The 13,169-nt window shown below is 45.2% G+C and overlaps 3 protein-coding genes across 3 annotated transcripts; 1 reads left to right on the top strand and 2 right to left on the bottom strand.

Moving 5' to 3' along the window:
• On the bottom strand, positions 1-949 carry VFPPC_09615 (oxidoreductase - protein; the record flags this gene model as incomplete). Its single annotated transcript, XM_018288123.1, has 2 exons — positions 1-867; positions 917-949. 2 exons carry the CDS (start codon positions 947-949, stop codon positions 1-3), a joined length of 900 nt encoding a protein of 299 aa, XP_018139540.1.
• Positions 950-6,425: 5,476 nt separating this feature from the next.
• Positions 6,426-7,988, top strand: VFPPC_09617 (fungal specific transcription factor domain-containing protein; the record flags this gene model as incomplete). The annotated part of the gene is made up of 1 exon (XM_018288125.1): positions 6,426-7,988. One exon carries the CDS (start codon positions 6,426-6,428, stop codon positions 7,986-7,988), a length of 1,563 nt encoding a protein of 520 aa, XP_018139542.1.
• A 1,166-nt stretch (positions 7,989-9,154) lies between these two features.
• VFPPC_09618 (exo-beta-1,3-glucanase) lies at positions 9,155-11,518 on the bottom strand (the record flags this gene model as incomplete). The annotated part of the gene is made up of 1 exon (XM_018288126.1): positions 9,155-11,518. The coding sequence occupies one exon, from the start codon at positions 11,516-11,518 to the stop codon at positions 9,155-9,157; it is 2,364 nt and encodes a 787-aa protein (XP_018139543.1).
• Between the last annotated feature and the right edge of the window lie 1,651 nt (positions 11,519-13,169).

The following is a 13,169-nucleotide window of genomic DNA, read 5'->3' as shown; positions in this document are numbered from 1 at the left end:
TCACGAAAGGAGCCTCTTGAGATCTTCCTTAAGGGCCTTACGCCCCTCACCCCAACCCTCTTCCAACTTGTCCCCAAAATTAGCAGAGTATCGATTGCTTTCGTTAAACAGTGCAGCTGTGCCTAACATCCGGTAAGCTTGGGACCCAAGCCGATCTTCTACCCCGGCTTCCGTATCATGATGCCACAACTCCTTGGCGTTATCGATGAACTTATCGAGCCTGACATCCACAATGTTCCAAACATTGCCCTTAATTTCCTTGACCAACTCAATCAGCTCATTAGTTGACACTGTATGGCTAGCGATGTAAACGGGCCGATTAAGATATTTATCTGGCGCCTTTAGAACAGCCACTACAGCCTCACCACAAACTCCTACTCGACTGATACTTATCTTTTGATCTCCCGAGCCAAAACGGGTTATGCGGTGAGACTCTCGGTCGACCCAGAATTTACCATTCTCAATTGCCCAGTCGTACCAGGCTCCAACGATAATGGCAGTCCAGGATATGCCAGCGCGTTGTAGCTCCTGTTGGGCTTTGAGCTTCGGCTCAAAAATATGGAGCTCATCCACGTACTCGTTGAACGTATCAGAACTGAAGTCCGGCGTGATAACATGGGATATCCTAGCTGCGATGGCTGCCTTCATTATCAGAGCTTGGCAGGTCGCAGCCGCCGGGTTGAATGCCTCGATTATGGCGTCTTGGTTTTCAAGTGCAGCAGTGAGGGCTTGTAAGTCATCGTAGCAAGCCGTCTTGACGGTCACATTGGGGTAGCTGAACGGTTTTCCGGGTCGACAGATAGCGGTAACGCTAAAGTTAGAGTTAAGCAGCGCTGGTAGAAGAACATGCCCAAGAGTTCCGGATGCCTATCAACGTTAGCTAATAGATACGTCTAAAATGGGAGGCCTCACGTACGCCAAAGACGGCAACGTTCTTGATAGGTGCCATTGCATCTACTACTGAAAGGGCCTACCGCGATCAATTGCAGGAGGTGGTAAAGCGTCGTTGTCAGTTATTGAATAGGTATATTCTCAACGTTCATGATTTCCATAGTAGGTATATGCTTTTCGGATGCTCGGGTCTGTCTGTCCACGACTATTTCCAACTCGGCTAGATTTATCAGCAGCACCGGCGGACATTAAGAACACATATCTGGAATTTATAATCAGTATCCCGCAGAACGGTGTCCACATCCGGGAGCTACCGGAGAGCGGAGAACTGTATTGCTGCCGCTATGCTATAATGAGCTTCCACGTTGCTTACACTCCGGGTTATAGAAGCACTACACGGAGATTACTCTCGCTGGTGAAGTCGGAATTTGTGAGCTTTGAGCTCCGACATACGGATTTAGTTCTGGGTATAATTGCCTTCCAAACAGACCTTAAGCCCGCAATACGTCTTATTCTATCCTAGTGGCTAAATTAGAGGATCTGTGCATTCACCTTACGTACTTCACCGCGTTTTGTAACGACTGATAGAATAACCTTTCCGCGGTAAACACCATTCCGTATTTGCCTGACCATCAGAGGATCCCTCTGACTGATCGTCACTCCCAGTCGAACTTGCTGATTGCACCACCAAGTTGCAAAGGGTTACCCTAGCAGACCAATGTCAGGCCGTTCCCCCCCGGCCGCCTTTACTAATTGCCATGTAATGATATTCTCAATTGGCAGGGATGGCATCGCTCTTTGCCAGCGACATACTGAATACCGGATGGCCCGCCAGAATCTCGATGGTTAGAAAAGGGGGAGCTGACATGCTTCCAGCAGAACATCCTATTGGCTGCGTCGGCAACCAAACGTCCTGGTTGGTCAATTGGTCTGGAAACCGCTCTTAACGATGCCTGACCATGTAACAGGGTTTATTGGAAGATCTAGACCAAGGCGTGAGTAAATGCTCATAAGCCGCGGGAAGCCAAGTCTGCGTCCCCTAGTAGTTCAAAACGCATCATGAAGCTGAAATATGCATGGCTCTAGCATCTCCGTGAAACCTCTATATACCTGGACGATGGCAAGGTTGTTCAGGTAAAGTTTTCGGGCCGATTTATGGACAATCAGGTAAATAAAACTGCAAAAAATATTTGTTTATAGTATTAAATACTCTATTTTGGTTTCTAAGTTAGACTCGCACACCTGTTAAGCTCTCCAAACATTAGCCATAAGCGATTCAATCCATCCATATGCATTCCATCACTGGCCGGCAAGGCTATGCTGAGCACTGGCAGATCAGTGCAGCAGGATATTCTGGGCCTGAATACCCGCTTCCAAAACTCGAGCGTCTAATAAAGTGTCCGTCCTGCCTCGTCATGGTTACCGCGTTATGAAACAAGTTAGTGATACGGCGTTGCGATAAGTAAGTAATTAGTAACCATTAACGAATGCTGCAATTCTAAACATTTATATCTAGATTTCAGTTGACACAATCTCGTATTAAAGAGCAATTTGTATATTCTTGGGGACCTAATAGAATGCACGACTCTTATCACTTCTCGATTCCTCTGCTACAGCTGTCCAGTTTTCGCCTGTATGTCTTTTAATTATTTCCCAGCAGCTAAATCTCTAGTTTCTTTAATTCTTTCATAGGGCTTAGCTGCATGTGGTGCAGCCAAGTTCCCTAATGCTAGACGTACGCGAGGATGTTTGTTATGTACTGTTTTCTATCTTGATTCTACTTCCTAGGCTAAAACTCCCTTAGCTTTTTTATTGTACATGGATTAGTGGTCTCTTAGTTTGGCTAGTGAGTAATACTCCCTATAAACCAGATTTGTGTATTGTTGAGACTCCTTGTCGAATACGCGCTCAAGACAAAGACTGTGGTTTAATGGGCATGTCGAGCTAGACTAGACCGCCCTGGTGGCCGATTGGGATGAGATATTTTCCGTGATAATTTTGTCCCACCTTTCGGAATAACATAATAATCCGTTGTCTGCCTGCATACTGCCGACGAAAGAGGATGGTAACACTCCGAGGCTCTGTCAAGGCTACCCTCCTTCATCACTTCGCGGAGATAAGAATGCTAAGTCCCTATAAAAGCTACGTTCCATCCGTGGAATTGCTTATCGTGTCTTTTGGACTGCCCTTTTAATTTCTCCCTTGCCCGTGTTCTCTCTACTCATCTATCTCATGCGCTCCAATTCTCTAGCTATGGCAACAGCATGGCTAACTCAAATGTGGCCCCCTAAGCCGCATTTTACAGAGACAGACGTCGGAAACTTGTCTGGAAAAGTAGGCATAGCTCTCTTCGCTTTCCCGTGATCTGTATATTTTTGATGTAGCGCCTCGTTGCAATCTCTGATTTGGATGTATAGGTTTATATTGTTACTGGCGGAAACGCTGGTATCGGCAAAGAGCTCGCTAGCATACTGTATGCAAAGCATGCAACAGTTTATATAGCAGCTCGAAGCCCTAAGAAAGCTATGGCGGCTATCAACTCTATTCACAACAAAAATCCTTCTTCGGTCGGGCACCTAAAGTTTCTCGAGCTCGATCTTGCCGATCTCGAGTCCGTGACGAAAGCAGCTATATTATTCCTCGCGTCAGCCAAAAGCCTTGATGTTTTATTCAATAATGCTGGCGTCATGCATCCCCCTAAAGGTTCCAAAACAAAACAGGGCTATGAGCTACAGATTGGTGTACATAATATTGGCGCTGTCCACTTTACGGAGCTACTCACACCAGTACTTGCAAGGACAGCATCTATCTACTCTACTTATGGCAAGGAGGGTTGCGTCAGGGTGATATGGGTCTGCTCACTAACTGCGGAGAGGTCTCCTTCAGGTGGCATTGATCTGACAAATTTAAATTACTCACAGAGGGACGAGACCAAATACACCAAATATAGTTTAAGTAAAGCTGGAGTCTACTATCAAGGCACTGAATATGCCAGAAGGCATAAGGACGAGGGCATTATCAGCGTGGTGAGTCGAGTTGATCTATTCCTCTGGTACATATAGCTCAAGTCTTTTCAGCCCCTAAATCCCGGCAATGTCAAGTCGAACCTTCAGAGACACCACCACGGTCTTGCCTTCAGGGCCATCAATGCAACCATTCTGTATCCAGCTATCAATGGTGCATATACTGAGTTATATGGCGGACTCTCTCCCGAAATAACTTTAGATAAATCAGGGACTTATGGTAGTTGATTATACTCTGCTTTATTTTTTATTTGCTAAGGATATTTCTAGTTATTCCCTGGGGTCGATTTGCTAAAATTCGATCAGATCTTGAGGAGGGATCTCGAAGCATTTCAGAGGGCGGGGCTGGTATAGCCAGAAGGTGGTATGACTGGTGCCTTGAACAATCAAAGCCGTACAGGCGAGGATAGAATGGGAGGAGGGTAAGGGGGGTTAAGTAGGTACATTTTTAGATTAATTAGAGAGAGATGGAAGAAATAACGTTAGTACCTAAATAAGTAAGCTAATATTGATATCGGAGCTGGGAGGACCTTATGTAAGTGACCGTTAGGCTCAAATATCCATTTTAATACTGATCTTATCATAAAGTTAGTGGAGATAACCTGATAGTAATAAAGCAATAAAAAGGGTTATAGAGTTGGAAGAGATAATTTCAACAACAACACAGAGGTAGTCGTCTTAAATTGTTAGATACTTATGAGAATTAGACCTGTTCGGTATTGCTTAGCCACTGCGATTTATTTGTATCCTCTCTTCTTCTGTAGATAAAATATTGAGGCTAGAAATCAAGCAAATCACATTATCCAGTTACACTATCAACTGACCACGGTTTACAACGCACACCTCCTCACATCCTAACCCTAAGAGAACCTTGCTGCTTTAACAGGTTAGATCCCTTTGACGACCGCGGTCCGGGCTTCTTACTCAGTAGAGTTTACCGGATACGTGCCGTTCTTATTGGCCAGGACCAATACAGGGCTTAAGAAGATCCCCACCGATTAATTTACCAACGTTACAAATTTAGCCCAGTTAATAGTTGGGCTAGCGTGTCAATTCCTTTCTTATTTTTGTTCGATGTTTAAATAACAAGGGGGGATAATATACTCCGCATACTTACGGCATATATAATTAACGGAGGGAGATTAAAAGCAAATCTTCCGTTAAATAAACTAGCCGCTACATAGTTTGAAATTTCGTCTGCTCTCTTTCCTTGAATTACTGACTAAGTGAGTGCACACAAACGCTTGTCTTCGGCTTTAATACTTTTTGAGCGCTTTGCATAATAATATATATAACAGCCTTCTCAATCTATTCGTACCCTCGATCATTTGTTCCACTTAAGATGCTCCCCTTGAATCCATCTGCGCCTGATTGGCGAAACCCGAAACTTGGCCAAGTCAAAGCACACTCGCACCCCCACAGTGTTAAGCAGTTCCTCATGGAAATGAGGTCAATGCGTCAGAGCTCTTGTTGACAAATTGCGGAAATTCAAGATGTTTTTAGGCGCTATTGCAACAGTAAGTGGGATCCACGAAAGTATCTAGAAGCGGAAGACTTTCGTATTTGTCACGGTTGGTAATCCTCATGTCCGCATGCGAAGCGAGATCGGGCATGGCTGAATTCCAGACCACATCGCATTCTGGTTAGCTCAAACCCGTGTCGCCTGGGGTTTGGCCCATGTTTGGCGCCGGATCTCGGCCATCTCAGTACTCGTGCCCCGCCCCACCTTTTTTGGGTCTCGGATTCCTCGCACCACCAAAGGAAAAGGTGGGGCGGGGCACGAGTAGTGACAATAAAAAGGACATCTGGCTAGACCCCTGCATCGATCTTGACCAATAGAATCAAGATTTATCCGGTGAACCCCACTAAATTAATTGGCTTCTCCCAAGTCGCTGGGAGGCTCGACGATCTCCTCCAGACGTCATGTGTGAAAGACAGTTGCCTAGTCTTAACAGCATCTAACCCGTCAAAGTGACAACGCTCTCATTTGCTTACTCGAGACTAGTTCCAACTGCGCTTCTCACGGTGACACGTTGTTTGGCTCTCCACATACGATATCAACGTTGTGCTGAGCGTGATTGCTCAACGCGTGTGAAAAGTTATCCTGTCTGTCCATTCTCAGCACATCTTCCCGAGCATCCAACGACAAAATAATTAGACCTGTGGATAGGGGGCCAACTACAGGACCTAATGATAAAATGCCGAAGACTCGGGTTAAAAGTGGCTGCCGCACATGCAGGTATATTTTCTTCCCTCAGCTAACTCTCCTTGTGTGGTAGTGTGTGTGTGTTCAAGTCCACAATTAACCATTTTCCCTGAAGATTGCGGCACCTGAAGTGTGACGAATCCTGGCCTACATGCAAAAGATGTACATCTGCCAAGCGAGTTTGCGACGGGTATGGTATCTGGGGTGGTGGGAGTAACCCTTCTGCCAGCAGATCGCGAGTTTCTACCCGTACTATCGACACGCTTCAGCCATATAGGAGGACTCTTCTTCCAGGACTTGGTCGTATGTCTGCCGATGAATCTAATTGCCTCGACTTTTTCCGCTATTGGTCGTCGGAGAGGCTCTCTGGAGTATTCCAATCCAGATTCTGGAGTTCGAGGGTGCTGCAGCTCTCGAACAATGAACCTGCTGTCTTTCATGCCTTGATTGCCCTTTCGTCGTTCCAACGAAGTGAAATTACAACTGATATGTCACTTGAAGGCCCAAAATCCTCCAAGAGTCGATCATTCATCGACAAATGGCAACAGCTTGGGTTGCAGCAATACAACAAGGCCATTGAGAGTCTTCACATTCATTTCGCCGCGAAAGATCACCTGTCCATTAAAGTCACACTCGCTGTGTGTATTTTGCTCACATGTACTGACATAATTCGAGGAGCCCGCGCTGCTGCTAACACACATATTGAAAACGGTATCAGGTTATTGTTAGCTCTTTATCGTGCCGACAATGGCCTCCAGCAGATCGCAACCCTTACTGCCAATGCCCGTCCCATGAACAGCATGCAGGATCGATGTATTGAGCTGGATCTTATCGAAGCAGTTATACGCTTGAATACACAAAACCTCGTATTCGGTCACCCAATTCGCGTGCTGTTAACAGCTGCAGGGCTTGGCCCTCTTTATCCACTCGAAATGCCGCCCACCTTCGACAGTCTCGGCGAAATGAGAACATATTTAGACAGAATCTTGAACTTGGTGCTTCGGCCACCCAGAAAGAGGAGCCAAAAGGGCACTTGGGAAAAACTGTCACTTGAAGAATTCAATTGCCAGCAACATTTTTTACAACGAGCCTTGGATAAGTGGCTCAGCGCATATCAAGCATCAGTCCCGGTAGTTCAGCTAAGTTTATTATCAAGACTGTCGCCAGGAATCGAATTGCTGCGCGTTTACTATGTCATGGCTACAATCATGCTCTCAGCTCGAGATCCAGGAGGGGGTCTTGCGGGATCCCAAATGACGTACGACTCGCACTCTGAAACCTTTGAAGATGTGCTGGAAAGAACAACTACAGTGTTTGGGATACTGAACCAAGCAGAATCACCAATACCCGGCTGCGACTGGATCCCTGATCAGAGAGGATTGGACCTCAAAGCAGACATGGGTATTCTTCCTCCATTATCCTACACTGCGATAAAGTGCCGACAGCCTTTCATACGCCGGAGAGCAATCGAATTGCTCGTTAGAGTTAGCCACTGTGAAGGACTTTGGGATGGAGTTGCTGTAGCTGCTGTCGTCCAAAAAATTATTGAACTGGAAGAAGGTGACTTTTATGCCACAACTTCAGAACGACCCTGGTACATGTGGGGTTCTGAGTGTCACAGGAGTAAACCCGGTCCTACGACGATGGCCGGTACCATAAGGCAAACTGTTGCAGCACTACCAGAAGCTTATAGGTTCCAGGACGTGGAGGTGATTTTGAAAGAAGGGACATCGCCCACCAAGGCAAGGGTGGCTTATCAATGTCGACGTGGGGACTCCCTGCTGCAGGGTGAACACGGTATTCATGAATCCAAAAGCATCGTGTGTAATCTTTTGCATAGGAATAGGATTGGCACTAGCCTCCATTAATGATTGTTTTATAGCTTTAAAGGCTCGCAGCTATTTCCCTGTCGAGGGTTATCGCACTCGATAGCAACATCTTCGCTTCTCATGGACCAGCAGTTCCTTGAATATATTTCCATTATATTGCATACCCTCGTTATTAATATACTGTTCTTCTGGTCCCAAAATTTCTCCTTCCATCAATGTCTTTAATAGACTGTCTCCAGAAAGTTTAATTGCTTCCATGTACCACAAAAATCCCCGGTATTATGCGTAATCAGTGGTAACTTAGGAGAAGAGCATTGAACAGGAGCAAGTAGTGTAGAGGGAGCAGTTTATACCATTTCGAACTTTAACACGAGACTGCATATATCCTTCGACTGGGGTGTTAACCAGTGTCTAATATGTCCAAATTGGGATTAGAGGTTGAGGGCCCGCCCTATTTAATTTGTGTACCATGCAGTGTTTCTCTAACTGAGATAAATATGGGAAAAACTGCTTAGAAACTTTCACAATAGGTGTTAACGCCTATGTGACTAAGGATCTCTCTTAACGAGGAACTCGGTAGCTGGTGATCTAACTCTAAAGGTTATCACCAACCTCCTAATTTACTGTTAAGGAGATAAAGAGGAGGACCTAATTCCTAGATAGATGTGTTAATTAAATTTCGCATCCATTATCGAATGCACCTGGAGCAAGTCGTAATGTGACACTTATCGTTAGACATAGCGCACAGTCGCTACACTAGCTTGTGTAGGAGTAGGAGTAGGGTTAGGGTGGAGGGAAGGGAGGGATATTGGTAGAAGACGTCTTAACCCAGTCCTTCTACCGGCCTTAGTAGTAGCCGAGTTATAGTGGAGTACTCAATTGGAGAATATTCGGCCTAAGAGAACGATTGGCTTGGATAACTCTACCGAAAAAAGATCTGCTCTTGTTAAGGGAGGAACTTTAAAGTTCCGTTTTACCTGTTGCCCTTTCTCTCACTTTGTCATACACATTAATCGCAATGTTATACAAGTTTAGTTAACTTTTGCCATAAAGTTAAGCTGATCTATGGCTTTAAACATTGCATCTTTGCTATCACAGCTAATATTGCGCTGCTATTAGCAACATCGGCCGCCAATATTAAGTCGAGACTTTTGAAATTAATCTTTAGATGATTGTGCAATTTATCAAGGGCTCTTGAATATCTGCTACTGCTCAAAAACCGCAACAGTAGCGCAGAAGGAGCTTAAATTGTCTGCGTCGTGCACCATTTGAGCGCTTCCGTTATTGTTGATGATGTTTACACTGGCCTTGGTGCTTACTCCAAATATTTTGATCTTGGAATGCTGTATATCAATAATGCTTTCCTGGCATGATTCCGTATTTAGGCAATCTTGGCCGTAATTGTCGAAAAAGCTATAGAGGCCGCCGCCGTATAAAAATACATCCTCGCAGTTAAGAACCCTTAAGCCCCAGGTCCGTGCGCAATTATTAGCAGAGCATGAAGAAAAGTCTGGATCATCCCAAGAGGCCTGGGATTTGAAAGGAACCCTAGCGTCTGGATTCCCCTGGAAGTATGCGGTTTCCGTTTGTATCGTCGCCATATACACATTTCTGGCGTTGCGAAGTTGGTAATTATAGAGAACATTGTGCTCGGAAGCAGTACCCCAAAGCCATGTACCCTTGGTACTCTCTATCATGATTCCTCGTCCACTATAAATGTTGATCTGTGAATGGTCAGGGAGATCCAGTTCGTGATCAGCAACCCAAAGCCATGTGTTTTCCATGTATATTGAGGCATCTGCTGTAACGTGAAGGAGCATCCAGGCACCAAAACACTCAGGTTTTGGTGTTGTGGTTAAGTCGGGTGATTTGCCACACGTGTCAGACTGCAGACCAGTACCTGCGGATCCCCCAACACGGAAATGCACATCCCAGAGACCTGTAGAACCTTTGCTTGTAGCCCCAACATTCCATTCCATGAGAATAGCACCCGGTTGAGGTCCTTGTGTTTCGAATATAAGATCCGAGATCTCAACTATTCCGACGTCGCCAGGCTTTCCAATTTTAAAAACCGGTTTAGGATGTGCAGGGTTATTAAACGAGGTGTTTCCGCCAGCCATAATAAGCGGCCAGATTTCGCCCACAATTCGCACATTAGGCGGCACAAAAACAGTGTCGGTGATTAAATATGCACCGTGATCAAAGAATACAACCTCGTCTGGCTTGATTGCATCAAAGATAGCTTGGATGGCCGCTGTGTCGTCACTTAGCCCGTTTCCTATGGCGCCCCGAGCTTTTACCGATATAAATTTTGACGCATCGACGTTGAGATACTGGTTTTTGCTTTTCGTAAAGATATTTCCTTTGCTGTCAACAAGTGCAGCAGGTCGCTGTGTTGCTGGGTAAGCTGCCTGAACAGACCTGCCCTGTTTACCAACGTAAGCACGCCCCTGAATCCATGAGGCAATGTTGGCGCTGCCGTGCAGGACAACCTTCCCAGAACGGGTGTTTTGTACAGCCACAGGAGTATGTAAGAAGTTAACATTATCCAGGATCATTGTACCATTTGCACCTTCCTGGCTGGGGTCGTACAAAGTTGTAATGCCGATGCTAGTATTGCTGAATACGCTATCCTGAACAATGATAGAACCCACACTCTGAATTGGGTCACCAGACGTTATGTCAATACCGATGTCGCAATTGTTGATAGAGAGTCCATGGTATGTCCAAACCCAATTCCAGATCTGGAAAATGGCAGTTTGGCAATTGTTAAACCTAAGATTGCGCGATGTGAATTGCTCACTGCCTAGAACCATACCGTACCTTCCTCCATTAAAGGTCAAGTCGGTCATAAAGCCACCGGATCCATTCTCCATGAATATGCCTCTTTGTGAGTTTTCTTTGTTTTTGCTCACAATCATGTTGAATTCAATATTTTGCAATGACGATGCCTGTGCAACTTGCCAGTGAATCCCAGTGCCTGTTGTCATAGGCTGGCTGGTTAAATCTATTTTGAAATTGCGAACTTGACGAAAAAAGTTGTTTTGGTTGGTAAACCAATTGTTACCCTGGTCGTTGTATGGATCTGCATCAATAACCGCAATTCCGGAGAAGTTGGATGAAGCTTTCAGTGTTGGAACGGAAGAAGCATCGCCAATAATCTGTGTGTAGTAATACGCGACTATCGGTGAAGAGACCAAGTATGTACCTGGGGGGAAGTATAAAATTCCCGGGGCTGTGGTGCTGGAATCACAGCCCTTGCCGCACCTATTCCCCCCAGCAGTAATTGCATGATTGATAGCGGCTGTGTCATCGACGACTCCATCACCAACAGCGCCATAATCCTTTACATTGCGGAATATAGTGTAGTTGTAAGAGGGAATAAATGGAACAGTGCCACGGCGATCGATCTTTGCGAACCACCAATCTGAGGTACTTGGAGCGGAAGAATTCCATGTATTGTTCGCCGATGGCCAAAGTCCTCCAGGAGTTGAGAGCGCAACAGCTGGATTTATCGACCCGACTGAAGCGGCAAGCGCAAGGTTGAAATAGTTTCGTAGTTCCTTCATGGCTGGGGCTTAGTATGTTTTGGTTGGTAGGCTAGGGCAGCTTAAAAATTTAGTGAATACTTGGAAAATTTGCGAAAACAGATAGATTAGGCGTCTGTCAGGTACTCGCTCGACTTGGATTAACACGAACAATGTGAGGCTGCTTAGATGAACTATGTCCCTTTAAGTAAATCTTTAGATGCTAAGAACTAATTTAATAAATCTAATAAGCTTGCAGTCTGGAGGGAGCATGCTCAAGGATAGGATCACCATGCCGGATTTCGATCTTCACCACTGCATCGACAACATACTCGAGAATATTCATTTAAAAGCTAACTTCACGCTGCTGTTTCGGCCGCTCCTCGGTCTCACACATGAAACTCTTGCAATTTCTCATAAAACTTCGGCTGAATATAATTTAATGCAGCTATAGACATCAATGAAAAGATTTGTCACCACATTTAGGCCATCCAACCAGCCGCCGCTAATTCCGAGCTGTGGCGATATGCTAAATATTGTGGGGAATATAGTAGAGTGAGGGAGATGTATGCAACGGTGATACGAGTTTAACAAATTCGTTCCTAATCGGGCCGGTCCAACACTTACCCTCTCGCCGATCTTTACTTATCTGGACATTAGCCAGTTACCTAGCTGGTTACCCTTGTTTCGATACGGGCCAATCGGAAAAAGCCTAGCACGGGGTTGTGGTTTTGCCTAACCAATTTCAGAGTACTACAGATACATACACAGACATTTACCTTGCCGACAACCTATTATTAACATCAGCCAGCGGCTAACTTTCCGTCTGCTTGACTAATATCCTCTCTGTTGAAGTTAAGTAAGCCAGCAATATTAATGTACACCAAATAAGACTATTATCAATTATTGCAGAAGAAATATAACGCGAAATCTCTAGATAAAATGAAACTAAATAGCACGATCTCCTAGGTACAAAAGCGATTATACCAAGGGACTATTAGATGTAACTAGAAGGATATTTTGGCACTTATTTCACTAAATTGAAAGACGACTATACAAGGGAAGTAGATTCAATCCAGCTTTATGAAGAACAGTGAGCAAGAATTTAATTATTCAAAGAAACGCAGCTCATAACTCGGCCGGGGGGCTCTTGACAGCGTTTTTGACTTCCTGGAACACGTGGGAGTCTCAATGTCTAGGACAGAGATTCTCTCATATGAGCGGTATTGCCCTTCTTGACACACAAGATGTACCAACCCAGTGACTTCGGAATTGCCAAAAGTCACAAGACGGCCCGAACACGCTATAAACTTATCGACCCATCCACGGAGCCGACACTGAAGTGCTATCTTGGATTTAGGCGATGCATTAAGACGGAGAGTATCTTACGATTGGTTAGTGCCTGTCTTCTAGAGTCCGCGGGTTGAGCAACTCTCGATCCTAGTCGAGTCACAAATGAACCTGTTTTAGAGACAGAGTCGGCCCTAACTGACTTTTGGGTTGCATTCTTTCTGATGAAATGGTGGACAGTATCCGAATAATTACCCTGTCGAAAAGCACCCCTGATATATGGCTTGATGCCCGTCCAGCCGAAGGTGATTTTGAACCCTGTTCCAGCTTCCCTAGTGCGTTTTACAAAGCTACTCAAGGGTAGAAATACACTGGCATTGATTTAGCTCCTTGAATATTTATG

Source organism: Pochonia chlamydosporia, chromosome 7 (genome assembly GCF_001653235.2).
Source record: "Pochonia chlamydosporia 170 chromosome 7, whole genome shotgun sequence".
Classification (NCBI taxonomy): Eukaryota; Fungi; Ascomycota; class Sordariomycetes; order Hypocreales; family Clavicipitaceae; genus Pochonia; species Pochonia chlamydosporia.
Note: the sequence above shows the minus strand (reverse complement) of the source record. Positions and strands in the feature narration are given on the sequence as shown.